Source organism: Amblyomma americanum, chromosome 4, assembly GCF_052857255.1.
Source record: "Amblyomma americanum isolate KBUSLIRL-KWMA chromosome 4, ASM5285725v1, whole genome shotgun sequence".
Taxonomy (NCBI): domain Eukaryota; kingdom Metazoa; phylum Arthropoda; class Arachnida; order Ixodida; family Ixodidae; genus Amblyomma; species Amblyomma americanum.
The window spans coordinates 190,443,671-190,462,522 of NC_135500.1; the positions used below are offsets into that span (position 1 = coordinate 190,443,671).

An 18,852-nucleotide genomic window follows, 5' to 3' on the forward strand; every position below is an offset into this window, starting at 1 on the left:
TACAACAGATGGCAGAACCACCCTCGCGAATGTTTGAATGAAGAATTGCAAGCACAGGGGTACTAGCACACAAAGAAGCGTCCACTCCTTTCTTAAGCTGAGCTTGTGGTGCTAGTAGCACCAAGTGACCATGCCTCCCAAGGAAGAAGGGGTTGGCACAGTTGCACCACGATCATCTAGCTTCAAGTGACAAACTCTACAGAAAGATAATACAAGGTTCTAGAAATATATTACAGATGGCGAACCACCCCGAGCATGCTAGCTTTGCATTCCGGCACGCATTTTTTAATGCCGAGTGAAGAATGTGCAGGTATGTAAATGACTCTCATAGAGTAAGGGATGGCGAGGCAACTACACAACGAGGAACAGTCTCCGAGTGGTCGGCCTTGAACAGCCACGATCGAAGTAAACAAGGAGATTTGTGCTTCTTCCCCACATTTCATAATACAATGTGATCATACGTGCTGATGTTTCTACAGAAATGATTTTGGAAATCTATAATGGGTGTGTATAAGGACACTGCATTCTTAAAAGGGCGCCGCACCCAAAGGCCAACGTGATGTCTGGACTGATGAAGTCTTGCAATGCCTCGATGCTACAAACATCTCCAAATTTTGATGCAGTAACATGTAATGCATGTTAATGTAATGTATGCATGTAATGCATCAGCATTCCACATGCTATGACTAGCAAATTTACCTGGAAAAAAACTTCCTAGCTATGATACATAGAAAGAGCCTGTCCTTGAAAGTCAACAAAGCCAACTGTGACACATCAGTGACGAATTAGCAGTTTATGGAGTTGAATGGGTGTGTCATGGAGAAATATAGCTGTGAGAGCTCCAAGAAAAGTACCTAAAAGATATATATAAAAAAGTCACATGAAACAAAGCTTCATGCACACAGTGCCAAACAACATTATGTTACCCCCTGTAGGCATTTCATGCTTACACCTACCTAGACCAGCCTTTGACAGCTGTTCAGTGAAATTATATCTCCCCTTAAATTTATCCCTTTATTGCAACAAGACTAGTCTTACATTTGTACCCTACACCATTAAACCACAAGACAGTTATAGTGAAAGCAGGATATAACAGCAAGTCAAGGCAGAAATCAAGAAAAGGTAATTGGCAACATTCTATAGAAATCTCAATGAGAAGAAAATATGTCGGTTTCTCATCCAGCAGAGAACAACATGACAAAAAAATTAAGAAGTTTCACCACCCGGTGAATGAAGTGAGAAGAATCAGGTTCACAAGCAGGGCAACAAATACAGCTGAGCTGTATTTGTTGCCACATATTGAACCCAGACATTTTGAATTATTCACTATATCAAACAAATATTATCCCTTAAAATCCTGTACAATAAAGTCACGAAGAAAACTGAACTCATATGCCGCTGGTCGTTCAATAAATTGAACGGTGCGCCGCACTTCTGCAAGTGGCGCTTCTGCTCGTAGCACACTTTTATAACTTTTCCCACAGAGAGATGGGTTGGCTGCACGGTCACCTGTTGGCAGTGGTTGCGTTCTGAAAACACGGACGGGGTGAACGTAGCGTGTGCTTGAGGGCGATCATCTGTCTCTTCTACTCACTTTCTAGAGGCCAATTTACCTAAAGACTAGCGGCGGCCCTTGCCTGGGGTGCTTTACTCGCTTCGCTGCTGCTGAAGGAATTACAGAAATCAACTCTACCTTAATTTTAATTATTCTATTTATACTATACTAGTAACAGCATCAGATATCTTATTCTTACCTCCAGAAAAATCAACTAGGTAAACATCACAGCAGAGAGAACTACATGGCAAGACAGCTCATTATATGCTGTAAAACTGCCACAAACCGTCACTGAAGACCACATGCATAATATAAGCAAGAGTCCTTTGCTGCTACTTTTCGAGTTGCAATTAAAGACGAAAAGACTTGGGGGATTTTAAATGTGAACACAGTGCACTTTAGAGAGTTTACAGCAGTCTGTCCATGCAATCTGAACCAGCCTACTTCTGCTTATTTATTTGCAAAGGCCATACACCATAATAAAAAAAAAAGGAAACAACTATGCCATACACCATAATGAAAAAAAAAAAGGAAACAACTAGGTTTGGGCATTTATTTTCTTGTGCATTCTTTTTCATGCTAACAGGAATTCGATATTCAAAGGCATCTTTTCTTCATGTTCTAATTCAGTTCGCATTAGAAAATTTCAATATTTGCACATCCCCTAATAATAAAGCAAAAGCAGAGAGATGTGCAAGCATTGTGCAAGGAAACAATAAAATAAGAATAAAATGGCATAAATAAAAGGAAGATGAGGCAAACATACATCACAGCCAACGTTGTAGAAGAACCGCAGGGTTGATGTATCTGAAAATTCAGAGGAAGTTACCATAAGTTCTATTGAACACAAGAAAATAGAGTATTTACACGATTGTAAGTCGACTCGAATGTAAGTCAACCCCCCCAAATCACATTTCTGAAAAGTAAAAAAACTTCCGAGGTTGTTTAACCTTGGCCTTGAATAGTTTAACGAGATAGCATTATCCGGTGGCCGCCGTTTATCGGCAGCCACTATCAGCTGCCGCGAGCGGGGGTGCCCGTGGGCAATTCAAAACGAAAATGTATTAGTCACTGGACTACTCGTCCACACTTGCGCCATCGCCCTCACTAATGCTGCCATTGTGATCGCTGCTGCGGTCCCACAGCACGTCGTTCTAACGTCGTCGTCCAGCGAAATCCCGCACTTCGCAAACAGCCACATCGTGTCATCGCGTGGAACAGCTGAAAATTTTTCTCGCTGCAGCTGCCACACCTTTACCACCCGTTGCAACTTGTGGCTCGGCGTGCGGCTGTTCGTTTCTTCGGTGTAAAAAATGGCAGCCGTCTTGAACGTAGCCATGAATGAGCGCCGGTTGCTTGCTGGAACTGGAGCACAAATGATGACTGACGAAGCACTACACTGAAAACTTGTGAAATGCGGCCGACAGTAGTCAAATGCCTCAGAGCCAAAGAGAAACTACCCGTGAATGGCGTCGGCTCTTCCGTCGGCTACCGACATTCCCCGGTACCGCTGCCGTTCCGAGTGGGGGTGCCTCCTCGACTGGAGTAGCGGCCCTTCCATCAATTATCAACGCTCCCTTGAGCGCAGAGCGTGCATTTGAAAGTAAAAAGAAAACTTGTCGGACGGTTGAGCTTCCCGCAGAACGCAATTGTGTTATCGGGCCGCCGCCGCCAATTATCAGCAACCGCAGTCAGCAGCCAGGTGTGGGGTGCCAGTTTGCTGCTTATCGATAGCCGCCATCGGCCGCTGCTGCCCGCACGCGCGCGGGGAGGGTATGCCAGTTTTGCGCGTTGACATAGCAGCTGCTCAGGACCAGCACCACCCTTGAGCGCCGAGTGCGCATTTGAAAGTAACAAAGAAAATTTGTTGGACGCTTGAGCTTCCCTTAGAATGCGATTGTGTTATCGGGCCGCTGCCACTTATCAACAACCGCAGTCAGCAGCCACGTACGTGCGGGGAATGTGGGATGTCAGTTTGCTGTTCATCGATAGCTGCCATCGGCCGCCGCCAGTGCGCGCGGGGAGAGGATGCCAGTTCCGTGCGTTGACATAACAGCTGCTCAAGGCCAGCACCAAGAGCGATGCGACGGAGCCACGCAGCAAAAATGCAGCCACGCTGTAGCATGCCTAATATCTCGTTTGTCTCGCCTTTACTTATAGTGCGATGTTTTCGTTTCGATTCTAAGTCGACCCCCCCCAACTTCGGATTTTCAAATTTTAAAAAATAGAACGACTTACAATTGTGTAAATACATTATTAAAAATCACTCATCAGGCTATTATGTGCAAAAATTACAGAGCATTACATGTCGTACGCGGCAAGTACAAACAGTAGGGCCTTTATTATTAGAAACTATGCAGGTTGATATATCACACGCAGGAAACATCGCTCAAGCAAGCGTGACAATGCCATGGTGACACCACCTGAGCCCGCAAGGCACCTTATCTGTCATGAGAAAGTAGCTACAATGATTGTGTTTCGCAGCATAGATGGCAACAATCTGGTGTGTGCTACTTTGATTTCTTGGGCACAAGCGATTTCAGAAAGTCCTAATTTTTATTTTGAATACAGCAAGCAACAGTCAGCAGTTGGTGGATTTCTGACAAGCTGATACTAGAGGCCATCCTCAAGCAAGGAAGACCCTGGTTAATATGATGGCAGAATACGTTGAGAAGCACTGCTCCCCAGTTGTGCTTGCCAATAGTGAATAATGTTTCGCTCCTTTCCCAACCCCACTACAACGGCACATTTACTCAGCATATGGTGTATTGAGCTTTATTTCAAGAAACAAACAGAACGACAAACTGGCTCAGAGCTTGTCCCATCATCGCTCAACTGATCACAGTCTGCTGTGTTCTGCTCGTTACCAAAATAGAAAGAAATGCTGTTACATCAGGCCATTCTCCACTCATTGGCAAAAGAGCATTGCGAATGCGTCCTTGAGTTAATTGCAATTGAGTACTTTAAAGACGCACGTGTGAAGTATGTTGGAATCAGGTGCAGAAATTCCCGAATGTGCTGAGCAACTACAATGAGGTAGGAGGCAAAATGCTCACCACTGGGAAGGTCTCTACCATCGGGGTCAATTGAGCGCTGGGCGGCCAGGTTAACAGTGGGTGCCGGCGGCTCAAAAGGAAGCACAATATTGGTGAGAGGCACTGTAGAGAACGAGGTAACCAGCTGCACCTGTTGCTGCGGGTGTTGCATTTCTGGCTTTTGCTGCAACACTGAAACCTGGCCGTTCGGCGCAATATCGCTTGCACAACTGTTTGGAGTTGTGCCAGGGTTCAGCATTCCGTTTTGCTGCGGGCTTATTCCAACCCCTGGTGAAGGAGCACCCTGAAAACAAAAGCGCAGTGAAAGTTGTAGCTGGTGAGGGCATATGCAAATAAAACCCCCCTTTTATTTTGCAGCTAGTAACTAAAACTTACAATCGAATAAATGCCAAGAACTGCATTTGTAGAGCACGGAATGAAAAAGCAACACACACTTGCAAATGAGACATTCGATTTCCACTTTTATCAATACTAAACAAAAACGCAGCAAATACTGTGGCATACAAGATTGTTTAATTGCAGCCGTTTGAGGGACAATGCACTTGCTGTATGTCTCCACACCAGTCCTGCACTAAATTCTCTCCCATTCTTCCCTCAGTACAGTACATAAGTTGCAAAATACTACTCCACATTTGTTTCAGCATGGCAATGTCTGCAGTTGTGCAAATAAGAGGGCTTGTGCACATTTCTCAAACTTGTCTTATTCGCCAAACTGCCTTCCAAGATCAATGTAATTCCAGATCAGCATTGGTGATTATGATTCATCTTGCAAACACAGTGGAACCCTAGAATTACGTTTTCATGGGAGTGCTGAAAAAAAAAAAAATGTACCAGCTACAAAACATAGTAGGCAGGAAGCACGTGTGAAAAAAATGAACATTTTTATCTGCCCTTTTTCTTTTTGCATACAGTAGGGGCAATTCTCATGAATCTGCAAGGTGGCGGGTCTCTCGACCGTTTGGGCCCGCATGCACACTTCAGTGCTGTTTTCATGGCAGCCACTTTAATCCTATACAATCCTCCTCAAATGGAACCAGTAAATTGCGTTTTTAAGCTGCAGGCAACAGGGAAAAATATGCCAACAAGCAAACTCGCAACTGCATCTTGTGTAGCACTGGCCGCACAGCGTCTGCCATGGCACAGTTTCATTTTCGTGCCTCCAGTTGTGAGAGCTCGCACCGTGGCAGCAATGAAACTGCAAGCTGCAACAAAAGTCACGCCGCCCGTAAGTGTGCTCACCGTCGGCATGGGTGCAACATGCCGGAAGCCGCTGAACATGGTGGAGGCTGTGCGCCATGGAGCGAGTTCCGCCTTGGCCAGTGTGCCATTCCCGTTGTGTGTGCATTAAACGTAGGCTTTCAAAATGACGGCATGGGGAAAACTACCATCACGAGGTGACATTCACAGCGTAGTGCGCGGGAATGCTCACAGGTGCGACCTAACAGCAAAGTTTGTATCGCATGGGTTTCTATAGTAGTTTGGACGCGACCAAGCCACGGAAACGTCACAGCCCGGAAAGCACAGCACCTGGAAATGTAACAGTGGGGTTCTACTGTACTAGGCTGTTATGAAGCAAATTATCAGGCATTTTCAGGAGTATAAGGTGCTTTTCTTAGCTCCTCTGTTTGTAGCAATGTTATAAGCATTTTCAGTATTTCATTTAGAACTCTTTCTGCCACATTTAATTCAAACTTGATTTCAGCTGGAACTCCCCAAGAACTTTTTGTATCATCCAAATCGAACATAATCCGTACGCACAAGCATGGAAGATGCATTCACATAGCTCAGTCTACGACTGACGGGATTTGTTTACAGCTGCGTGGCCACAGTTCACTACTTACGGTGCGTACAGCGCAACTGCTGATCACGCCGCCACTCACTGCTCGCAGTGCGTATCGCACAACTAGCAATCACAGCATCGGCGAAGTACAAGCATTGCTTAATGCTTGGGGGTGCAGGCATGACTTGTGCATTTGTAGCATCCCTAAATGGTGTGGGTAAGTGTTTGGAACATTTGAAATTCTTCACATTGTATATAACGCTAAGGGGATTTATTTATAGCAGCACGGCCACAGCTCACTACACGGTGCATGCAGCAGGCCTGGTGATCATGATGCCGGGAAATTTCATAGATTTATGTGATCCTGCAGTCTGTATGAACCGTGTTCATATCATCGAGATTCTACTGTATATGCTTCTGTATGCTAGTCTTGGTGTTCATTCCGAAAGCAAATTAAAATTTATCTAACGCAGCACCAAGGCAGTGCTAAAAATCACGTGCACCTTCGCACACAGAAATGTGGCACACATAAACCTTAAACTACTGCAGTGCCCTGACAGTAAAATGTACAGCCTATCTCAGCCTCATTATTTAAAAGAGAGAAGAAAACTGAGCAATGTACTATATTGTCATAGACTAGAAGACGATGAAGTGGGGAATGGCGTGGCAGTGGCTTGCAGTCACATAACATTTGTTGTGAGGTGCAGGGTTATAACCCATCTACATCCTGGTCCTGGAGCTTCGGCATCCTGCGTCTGCCATGGTTGTCGGCCATGTGTTAATGGTCTGCACCACCCGGCCTTGCCCCAGCCTGCCTGACCTGAACCAACCTCGCCGTTCACCCCAACTCTGTCGCGCGTCCCGACCAGAAGACACGAAGAACTGATGATGCCGCCATGTCCAGACCCTACGACCCCACTGATCTGAAACACATGAGCACATAGCCCTCAGTCCATGCTGTTTGGTGCGACCATGGACCTCGTCCATTGGCTCTTGGTGACCTGTGGCCAGAAAGTTTCGTGGGCCAGGCCTCATCCAATAATCTTCTCATCCGCCGAAATAGCAGGCCCTTCACCTTTTCTTCCCTGTTCACCCCTTCTGCCACACCCATCAAACCATCCTGCGTTTCATCGTCACTGCCATTCTTCTAGTTTGCGCGATCGCAATGATCGCTCGGTGGCCCTGGCTCGTGTCACGGACTAGAAGACAACGAAGTGGACAGTGGCATTGGGTGGGAGCGGTCGTGCCAGGCCGTCCGGCCATTAAATCATGCCATAGCCATCTTTCATGTCGCAGTGTATTCCTCGGCTTGCCGTCACCGTGTCACGTAACACTATGCTTCAAAGGAATGGGGAGTACTAAGAAATCACAACAAGTTTCACTCCAAATGGTGAAAAGATATTTGGCTAAAGGGAAGAGAAAGCAGGGCTCACGTAAGAGTAGGAAGGAGGAGGGACATATTCATAATGAGGTGACACTGGTGAGCCAAGGAACCCAGAATCCGTGAGTGGTGACGTTTGGCCCAGCAGTGATGATGGGCCAAAGACAGTGGAGAAGCTGTTGTAGAAGGGACTCTCAGTTTGTTGACCGCTTGGAGGCGGGCTTCGATAGCCATGGCTGATTCCATTCGGATCCTGAAGCAGAAAAAGAAAAAGAAAAAGATTGTGGATTTTGTGTGAAAACCAAATGCCATACACAGCACATGATGTGGAAAGTCCAAAAAGAAAAGAAATCCTAACACTAACAATTCTTCTGATGACTGGGTCCACACATTTCCTTCCATTAAATTCATGTTTTGTTCACCTTTTTCCCACATGCTTTACCGTGCAATTTTTACACACTGAACTGCTTTAACAAGGTGCTGGTACTTAGTTGCGGAAAGATGCGTTTAGTGCAAAGATCAAGGACTATACAAAGCCTGTAAATGAAAGGACAAATAAAAATGTCATCTAATAGGTGCGTCAAGTCACCGATCCTCGTAGTCGTGCAGTTGAAGCAAGGTAAGGTGTCTCTGCATGAGAGCGGCCCGGAATCAAGCTGTCTTGCAGCTCAACTGCTTACAGCATCACATATTGTAGAGATAAAAATGGTGTTTGGGTTACACAAAGCAATTACAATGCACCAAAACTGTACCAATATCCCTACTAGCAGAGCACTTAAATGTTCCTTAACATTTTGAGGGTCGAATTAAAAAAAAATAATCTTTCCCCGATGGTCAAATTACTTTATTGCAGATTTTAAATGTAAAAAATGTGCAAAGTCCGGAATAAATAGTAAGAAAAAAAAAACGGGAACAGTATTTTGGCGTTAGCATCACTCAGAACTCTAAAATGTTGAATGGTTCACATTCAAATTTCATTTTAACGAGATGGTACTTGAGGAGTTGAAACACATAGCTTCACGAGTAAATTCTCTCCCTATAGAAGCTCTTAGAAACAATGTCATGGCAAGAAACTAGGTGCATTTCAGAAATTATAATGCAGCACTAGAGGAGAGAGTGAGGAGAGAGACTTTACAGGAAAGGTCTGCCTACCGATCTCAACTTTTTTTTTTTTAGAGGATGCATGCATTATTGACATTGTATTAAATGGCATAGAAAAATTAACTCACTCTGAACCAATCCTTGCAGAAAATTTCCCTAGACAACTACAGATAGACAGACAGTAGTATATCTGAACATAAGAACTGCTCAAACCGAGTCGGAAGCATGTAGATTACAAAGCTACATGCTCTGCTGGATGCGTCATGCTTTGCGCTTCATGCTTCATAATAAATGCCTAATACAATCTCCATTTTCTATACCACAGGCAGCAGCAGCACTTAATGCCCATGCAGCTCTTACTCCTAACAGGAACCTCTAAGAACAAAACAAGACACAGAGAGAAAGTCAACGGCTGAAGACACAACTTACATTGATGTCACTCCTGAGGGGGGCATCACTGTATTTGGAAGTCATGTCTGGTAGTGCAAATAAGTGCAGCGTCAAAGCTTAAAACAAGAACACCTTCCTGCAGCTCATTTGAGGTAATATAACTGCTACATATCAAGACTAACCATGGGCTATGAGGCAAGATACATTTTTAGTTTAAGGTAAAATACTTACACTATAAAGAGCTGCATTTATAAATGATATACGGAAAAAAGTGTCATTGAGGCTAAAATTTGCTGACATTACTAAGGCAACAGCATTCTTTCTTTAACATAAAGCAAATGTGTGAATTTGACCCCACACATTTCGTTTTTAAATATTTATGCAGCTGCAGGCTGCTGTGAGTCCTGTGACACTTAAGAGGGCTTGATGCTTAAAGGGGCCATGACAGCCTATTTTCAAGCATACCCTGGTTATCGCATTTAATTCTCAACTTGTTACATTAAAATTCCACCAAGTTTCAGTTGATTCTGTGCAGTAAATATTTTTAAAACGAATTTTTTCCATTTCTTCTGCGAACTGCTTGCTAGTCTGGCAACCTCTGATCACTGACGTCAGAGGGGGTCTGCTGCGCGCTGTTAAGATGCTTGCATGCACACCGTAGACGGCAGTCGCTCGAAAAGTTCTTTTTTTTTAGCTTATCAAATAAAATGCATTTTCAGTGTTTTCTTTCCGGAAGCTGTCAGCTTAGTACGCGACCTGAGTGATCCTTAAGAAAGCGGACTTGCTCGTGGTACCCCTTTTCTGATTGTTGAGGAAACAGAAATCGATGAACCCCTGCTTTATTATTCCCGCTCATAAACATGTTATTTTTATGTTATGAGTGTAGTTTCTTTTGAGCAGTCAAGTACTCCGATATGTGAAAAGCGGCACGTGCCGTGCATGCCTTCGCCGATGTGCGCCGTGAAAGCCGCGGCATTTTGTAGCTGGCTACTAATTTCTTGTCCGCTATACATCGGCTCGATAATTAAACTCATATTATCACAAGGCGGCACTAGAGTAACCTTGAGGCCCGAAAGGAGCAGAGAAAAGTGCCGAATGAGACGACTTCCCCGCTACATGTGTGCATTGTAAGTCAAACATACATTCCCTTCGGTTCCTAGAACCCTTTTGCAGGAACCAAGCCGCTTGCAAAACCCTACGCGACTCAAATGCTTTAACTGCTTGCACCGATGAACAGTCGCCACCATCTAAATGACCGCTTGAAAATAATAGTACATCATTTAGCAATTACTGTGCGTGCGCACTGTGGCCTAGGAATGCGACGATCATGACAATTGCAGCACCGCGCTGGGGTTTTTACATAGCTGCGCGCAAACAGTACTGCTCATTTGCTCGGGATAAAATGCAAGGTGGGCTCTCCTTATCTTAAATATTACGTAGTACGGCTCACAAATTGTAGTTTTACTCATTTACATACTATGATAACACTGCAATAAGTGCCGCTGATGCTATATCGGCTGTTTGGGAAACGCTTCGCGTAGGACCGGTGCTTCGCGCTGATTGTATCTGCTTCCTCTTATGTCATCAGTATTTGGTTTTAAAGTGCTCTGAAGCTAAAAAAAGTGATTTTAAAGCCAAAAAATGATTTTAAAGCTAAAAATACGTTCAGACATTACTTGAATTAAAGGGAAGCTGAAACGGTTTTCAAATCGCATGAAGTGCTGTGGTTGGGAAGAAAGGACCTTGAAAATCATGTGTGTAATTTTTTTCCCGATTCTATCTGCGAACAGAGCTGCAATCACTTCTTAAAAACCCGCCGCCGGTACGCCCTCGTCGCTTCCGGAAGTGCCGGGTGGGGGGACGGCAAAAACGGAGAACTGGCGGAAGTGCCTCCATTCACGGAGAGTCGGCCGGCCGTCCGGCTGCGCTTGCTTCGCTGCGTCCCGCGCTTTGGCGAACCACAGATCAACGTAATCTTCTGCCAGTGCCGTTTACTTTCTCTCGTTCGGGCGTTCCATGTAATGCTTGAAGCCTGTATATGAGACCAGTTTGGCATGGTACTTCTTTCAAACAGCGCTCAGCACACAGCTTGGTAGTATCCATCGGTGGTTCTCCCCAAGCCTCTTCCAAGTTAACCAGACAATCTGGTGGTACGCAGCATGCCGAAACTGCCTTTTTTTTTCTTCGTTATATTACTTTCTTACCTGTTTGTAAACTCTTTGCCTTTTCCAGCTGGTTCACATCCATGCTGAGCTAAGACCACTTCCAGCACTGTCTTTAAGGCACACAGTCTTGAACTTTTTTGAGCTCCTTACGCACTGTGTGTCTTTTTGCTTTTTCCTGATTGCTTGCAGCTCATGGCAGCACAAGCAGTTCCCTTTACATTTCATCAGCGTGCAGCACATGCCGCTGGACCTAACTGAACAAAAAACCGATTATATCAACCTAGTATACTTGAGCAATGCAAACATTTGCATTCACGAGCGCTTGATCATGGCTGTCGATCGACAATGGCGCCAGAATTCATGCAAATCTGTCCTTGAGTCAGAACGGCAAAGTTGTCGAGCCGCGGTACGCATATATCTGCCATAAGCAATTCTGCTGGTTACCTCGATATGCAACAACAGCAACCATATATATCTCGCAGTACACTAGTTTTGATGAGCAGCACTGAGAGCTCCGAAACGCAGCCATAATTATTGTTCAAAAGCGTGTTCAGCATGCAAAAAAAAAAAAAAAAACAGCGCACGGGAGTAAGTGCAGAAGTTTCATGGTTGAACAGTAGCTCGAACATGCAAAAGAAGGAAAGCACAGACGGGACCTTCCTCCCGAACACCTCGACTCTTCGCGCTACAGTACAGCCGTGCACCCACTCCAACTCATCCAGTTTGGCATTCTTTTGCAGTTCTAAAAGGCCTTCGGGAGTAATTAGGCAAAAACAAATGAACAAACAAATGCTTTACCCCGTGCGACTCGTGTAAGCGTGCCAGTGATCTGAATTACATCACGTTTACAAGCGTTACAAGTTGGTCAAGAGGAAAAAAAAAACAGCGAAAAAAGACGCAGGAACAGGAGAAGACACACACAGATTGTCATCGGAAAGAAGTTGGTGGCCAGGGTTTTATGCAGCAGCGGCACACGACAACGTTTCAGTACAATTTACTTTTTTTTTTTATTGCCACTTGCACCTACACAAAAGATATGCACGCGCATGCACCCATGCAAAACATACGTATCAGTCGAGATTTGGTTTTCGTGTTACCCTGGTAGGACGTGAAAGGCCCATACTGGGTTAGCGAAATTTCCAACTTGCAGGCGCCGCCATGTCGCTTTTCTATTAGGTTCTTATCAGGCGGTGGCACCAGTTTTCTCTTCTGTAGTCTGTAGTTCACAACGATTTCAGAACAGGTTTGCGCACACTCGTCCAGGTTTCGACAGTGCGGCGGTTCCAGGGTTACCCGGAAGCAGAGAATATGGGAATGCGCCGACTACCCCGGAGTCGACAAAGATATTGATAGCAGAGAAAGGTGGGAAGCCCTGCTGTGCAGCGATGAACCCGCTCGGCAGAAACAAGCCAATCTGCCTGGCGGCTGATGCCGCGAAGAGATAAAATCTCTTTGTTTGCCTTTATTCACGGAGGCTCCGGCCCCCGCCCTCCCGGCCTGCGTGCCGGGGGCGGTGAGTAGTAAAGGGTCTCCATTTCCGGTGGAAATAAAAGCTGTCATCCACCCATTCATCCAGTCGAGATTTCCAACACGTGAAGATGTCTCGACGACTTTCGCTGCCGGCGCACTCCGCGGCGTCGTTGGTTCCGCCGTTTTCTGAAGCTACTGATGGCTCGAACATGCATGGCGAAAGTCCAAACTGTTCTACACTGTCCATAATTTCCAAAACGTAGTCCTTAAAAGCCAGCTGAAGCAACGCGCTACGCAGCAACGCCATCGGTGCCGGCCGGAGATCCCTGTGGATGACGTCATGACGGTCCCGACCAATCGTGGGCAAGAGCGGCGTTCGCTCGGCGCCCTGAGGCGATGGGGTGCGTTTTCTTCTAAAAAACAGCTTTTTGCGTTTATTTCCGCTCTTTTTGAATGAGATATTCTTTTTCAGCGGACTAAAAGCTATAAAATGATGTAGAGAACTCGTTTTTTTCGAAAAGAGCTTCAGCTTCCCTTTAATGAAAACAACCAGATTTTTTGTCCACAGTCGACGACGACGGCTGCTGCCGGCTGCCTTCACCACATGCTGTGCAGACCGGGTCACATATCGACACTTCCCCGTTATTGTACTCTCACCCTGCGATGTAGGCAGTCGTCGCTTTGAGGGCACTGTAGTCAAAACTACTATCTACAGCTAGGCGCTAAAACTTGCGAATTCGCTCTCCGCAATCGCCGAAATCGCACACACGAATCCTGCATACTCGCTAGGCCTCGTCACGTAAGGGGCTGGCGGTCCGCCGTCGGCCGAAATTCAAGCATCTGGCAAAAGTTCCCCGCTGATTAGTAAGAAAGTGTGAAGATATGAAATGTAGCCGCTCGTTTTGCTTTTTTCGATAAGGATAAGGTACACAAGCGCAGTTTTTCGGGCCGTCTGTTCACCGGGCGTAAAGCTTTTGCCTGGCCGCACAAGCCCAGGCGACGGCGACGAGCGGCACCGTCGAGCGGTGTTTTCTGCCCGAGTCGCACAATTGCCTCGCCGATAGGTTCTATATGCGCAGGCACTGAATGAAAGCACATCTTCACTGGTGCATGCACATCGCATATGTCGCCATGGCTAGCATCAGGTACAATAAGTTTTAAAATTCTTAAGTGTACAGAATGCCATACCAACTAGTCCCCCACCCCACTCTGCCAGTTCCCACGAAGTTCTCTTTACGCTACTGCGATACGGGGTCGTTGGTCGTGCTGGTGTTGTCGTCGGTCTAGCTTGACAGACCAGTGCGTCAGCGATAGCATTTGCATACCGACCAGCCAACCGGCCACCGATCGCCGTCCCATCGGCCTAGTCTAACCAGACGCTATACATATACCGAAGAATAACTGCGTTACTATTATTTACGCTTTTGCAACACCAGTCACTCATATATGGGGGATGGCTACTACTTCGATCGCCCGCGGAAGTACAGGGAACAAGAGACCTTGCTGCGCACACTGCAGCAACGAGAGCAGACGACATTGCTCCGTGCATGTGCTAGTGGCATCACAATAGCATTCAATATGGTGGTCGCTGTCGGTGGGAGGAGTTTCCCGTTCTCAATTTCAATCACATTTTTTGGAATATACAGCGCATCCAGGGCAGCCAAATTTCGGAAACTGAATCATAAGCTATTCTATTAGTTACTGAAGCACAAAACTGCAATATGGAGAACGACCATGTCATGGCCCCTTTAAGTGGATACAAGGGCCTTAATTCTTTTTTTATTATTTGTCAAAATATCTTGCTGAAACTTGGCATATGCAGGTATATCATAGAATGCTGGTTTCGAATATGCATTTTGATTTCAAATAACTCACCTGGAAGGAAATATACGGCAAAATAACACATCCTAATTAGGTAATTTCTTATGGACCTTTATGGTAATTTCTCAGTTAAAAAAGCTTTGTTAAGAATAAACAGACATTTGCAAAGGTCCACTGCACACCCTAAAAATTCCTACGAAATCATTTTGTTGATGATAAATAAATAAGTCAGAAAGAAAAAACAATTATTGTGGCAGTAATTAGCCCACACTTAACCTAATTGCCAATATATCAAGTTTAAAGGAAAAAGGAAAGCTTTAGGATGTGCAATGTAGCTTTGGAAATGTCTGCATATTCTTAAAGAGAGCTTTTTTTTTTTAACTGAAATTATCATAAATGCCCGTAGGAAATAGCCAACCGGGATGTTATTTTGCCATATATTTCCTTCCAAGTGTGACATTTGAAATCTAAATGCATATTTAAAATCAGCATTCTATTATACACGTGCATGCCAAGTCTCAGCAAGTTATGAAAAAAATAAAAAAGTTTTCAAGTTCTTAATCTAGAAAGGGAAGGCAACATTAAAACAGCACTAGTACAATGAAAACTAATGAACGAATTTGCATACAAGCTTTCAAAATTCAAGTCCAAAATCCAACTTACCAGCAGAAAGCTTGAAGTCAAATACTGCATGAGCTTGGCATCTTGGGTTTTCTTGGTACACGATAGGCTAGAAAGATGTTTTGGTGCGTCCAGCACATTATAAAATTTAAGCAACCTACCCACTAACTTCTCAACAATAAATAAGAAATAATAACCATATTCTCTGGTGTTCACACTTTGCTAAATAGCGACTATACCAAAAATTGGACAAAGCATTTACAGCATTTCTGTACGTACCACATAACCTCAACATTCAAAAACTTTTTTTAAATGCCTCGATCACTGCTAGAAGAACCGGTCTTTACTGGAAACCTTTTAACACCAGCGGACAAACACCACATAAGTAGCCCTGGTTACGTTTAATATTTTAATCTATTTAAATTTAGCCTACTGAAACAGGCTAATCAACTTTTTGCCAGGTGCTTTCAAGGCTAATACTGCAGCATCACTTTTTAAAGAGATTGCCTTAACTGGAATTGGTAGACTTTTGCAGTATGAACAATTGTAAAGACTGAGAGCCATTCATGGCATATCTGCCAACAATTCATTCTTCTATTCTTATTTCTGAAACTGGACACTCAAAGAATGTTGCACTAGCACTTAGGTTCCTTGCCTCCGAAATGACGCCTTTTCCTGTTTACAACAAACCTGCCCGAAACTAAAATGCACTAGTAGCCCAGGCTGAAGTTCTGGCAAAATGCTGATATCTCAAGAACAGCTGGCTTCTTCAAAACTAGCAACTGCATTAGTTTACAAAAACTTCTATTGTGACACCACAAACTTTCAAGAGGCAATTTACAAAACTAAGTTCAATCATCAAAGATTGACAGAGTGACAGTTATTCCCTACACCGTCCACTGAGCAAGACATGTAGCAAAGACATCCTCATAGCAACTAGTGCCACCTTCCCTTTATATTTTATTTTTGTCCAAATAACTTTTCATACAGAAGTTCACTTTGTTTGCAAGTGACCATTAAAATGGCACGGACTTTATCATAAACCCTGTTATACTGAAAACCAAAAGAGCTTCATGCCATACTTAAGTTAACTGTTCGCAAAAGGACACAAGGCACAATCAGAACGCAACTAGTTCTTTTTAGCCAAGAAAAAGAACTACCAAAACAAACTTCAAATGTTCTCTATTTTATGCTTACAAGGTTCAACTGCATCTCAACTTTATTGCAAATTCTTTGAAATCTCCAGCTTTTATATTTTCTTTATGCCATTTGCAAAAACGTCAAACCGTCATAAGGCAACATTGCATTCTCTCATAAAATAGAATCACGATCCTGGTTGATACATATTTCAGGGTGATAAAAATAACCCCCTCCCCAACTGCGGTTGATACAAATGTGTGCGAGCCACGACCGAACCCTCAAGTACCCAAGTAATTGCTGCCCGCACATCGCTAATGCTGAGATCACTAGTCACGCGCTGTGAATCAGAGGTAGTGAGCAGCGGCACCCAGCTCGACATTGCTATTGTCGCCAGTCGCGCGGTGCACACCAGTAGCAGTGAGTGGCTTAATTGCCAGTAACATGGTGTGCACCACGTGCAGTGAACAGTGGCGCACGACGAGCACGGCACCGACGTCACAAATAGGTGTTTGCGCAGGGTCATAAGTACACCCCTTCAGCTGAAAACAGATCTGTGTAAATCCTGCATACAAATTTTTTCTTTCTGGGCGATACAAATTTCGGATGATACGAATAATTTTGCGACCCCCGTGATATTCGTATGATCGAGATTCTACTGTAGCTTGTTAATGACCGTGTATTGGCTTCTAGAAGGGTAGACACTTGGGCTTGTTGGTTCATTTCAAGGATAGAAAATGTAGCATAACAACAACAAGGACCGAGAAAGACAGGCACACACAGCACTGTGTCTTTGTCTTTCTGAGTCCTTGACGTTTTTACGCTACGTTTTCTTTATTGGCTTGTAGTCTTTGACATCTGAGACCATGATGTTCTTTCCCACAGTTACCACCATGGATTTTGTCCACTGCATTGGCAGCAGGCGATACTCTGCTTATTCTTAGCAAGCAAGAAGTTCCAACTCACTAAAACCATCTTTTCACTTATGTCATTTCAGTGTGCATTGAAAGCACAGTAATCCAACCAAACTACTGGAACCATTACAGGATACCGAAATCTGCTTGAGCTACTTATGTAAGTGCATCCTTCCTATTCATGAGGCCAAGACAAACTATGCAATGGTACACAAGCAGACACCTGTGGAAGTGGGCGAGGGCTCCCTGGAGGCAATGTCTGGGCTTGTTGGTTCCACAGCACTTGGTTTCTGTCCAGAGGAGGTGAAGGGCTCAGTGGGAACCTCAGCCTGGTGGATAAAACACGTGGAAATGAAATGCTCCCAAAACACGTCTTCAACACATGGAAACAACATAATTTATGTATCAGGTTCAAGCATGCCAGCAATTACAAAACGGCAAAGTAACTGTGCCAGAAAGGAATCAGACTGATATTACAGGAAAAGACCTACGATGGGAGGCTCAGTGGCTTCGGAATTTGAAATCTGGCTACGAATCCCAAGGTCGCGGGATTGAATCCCAGCCTCGGTAGCCACATTTCAAAGGAGGCGAATCACAAAAACACCCATTATCTGTGTGACAGTATTAGCAGACGTTAAAAAACAACAGGTGATCTAAATTAATTTGGAGACCTCACCTAGGCAATCCCATGTGTCACTATAGGCTTGTGCGAATATTCGATAATTTCGAATATTTGGTCGAATAGTAAAGTATTCGATATTCGATTCAAACTGAATGTATGGTATTCGAAATCTCGAAGTATTCGTCCCGAGCGAATATAGTTTCTGTAACTCTTGCTTCGTACTCCAGGATCGCAACGCGGCACACACCTAACCAAAGCTCCGACTCCGCGTCACGTGCCTGCGCACCCACGCGTATGCCGGAATTGGTCCATTCATGCTCGTGGCAACAGATGCGAGCATTCAGAGCATGGCGCCCAGATCTGTACTTGAAAAGTTTGAAAGTTTGAAAAGTATTTATTTGAAGTGTGTTTCATACACTTCAGGAAGGAGGCCAAAAGGCGTGGTGCCTGACGAGGGCCTTCCTCCCTGGGGGTAAGCAAACTGCACTCGGCACATACACACACAAAATAAACAAATACAATAAATGTAGCGGTCGCCATTACACTTGCTGGCATGTTAAAAGAAAAACAAAGGAAAAACTGTACAACAATGTTAAGGTATCTTCGAAGTTGTTAAGATGCGTGCTGTTGGGTTACAGGGAATTATAAAAAGGAAAAAAAAATATATATACAATCATGTTGACTGTTATCAATTTATAATATGTCACAGGATGTACCGGTTAGTCATGAAGTCAACAGTGCAATCACTTTTCTCTTGTATATTTTTTGAGTTCTGCATTGATGGAGGAGGTCATGAAAATTTCTGTTTTCATTCAAAAAGGTAGTCATCTGATATCTAA

General features: G+C 44.4%; 1 protein-coding gene and 1 long non-coding RNA gene across 6 annotated transcripts in view; one reads left to right on the forward strand and one right to left on the reverse strand.

Annotated features, from left to right (window-relative positions):
* Positions 1-18,852, forward strand: part of LOC144128876 (uncharacterized) — a 43,826-nt gene that overhangs the window by 22,054 nt on the left and 2,920 nt on the right. The window contains exon 2 of the long non-coding RNA XR_013313839.1: positions 17,475-17,551. This is a non-coding gene — a long non-coding RNA (uncharacterized LOC144128876). The remainder of the gene's footprint in view (positions 1-17,474; positions 17,552-18,852) is intronic.
* Positions 1-18,852, reverse strand: part of LOC144128873 (uncharacterized) — a 58,108-nt gene that overhangs the window by 21,154 nt on the left and 18,102 nt on the right. For all 5 annotated transcript variants that reach the window (XR_013313836.1, XR_013313837.1, XM_077662649.1 and 2 more), the window contains 6 exons: positions 17,615-17,720; positions 15,383-15,449; positions 9,303-9,349; positions 7,825-8,025; positions 4,612-4,894; positions 2,322-2,362 (listed from right to left, as the gene is read on the reverse strand). Coding sequence is in view for 3 of the 5 variants with exons in the window: in XM_077662649.1 (XP_077518775.1) it covers positions 2,322-2,362; positions 4,612-4,894; positions 7,825-8,025; positions 9,303-9,349; positions 15,383-15,449; positions 17,615-17,720 (745 nt within the window). In the remaining 2 variants the exon portion in view is untranslated. The remainder of the gene's footprint in view (positions 1-2,321; positions 2,363-4,611; positions 4,895-7,824; positions 8,026-9,302; positions 9,350-15,382; positions 15,450-17,614; positions 17,721-18,852) is intronic.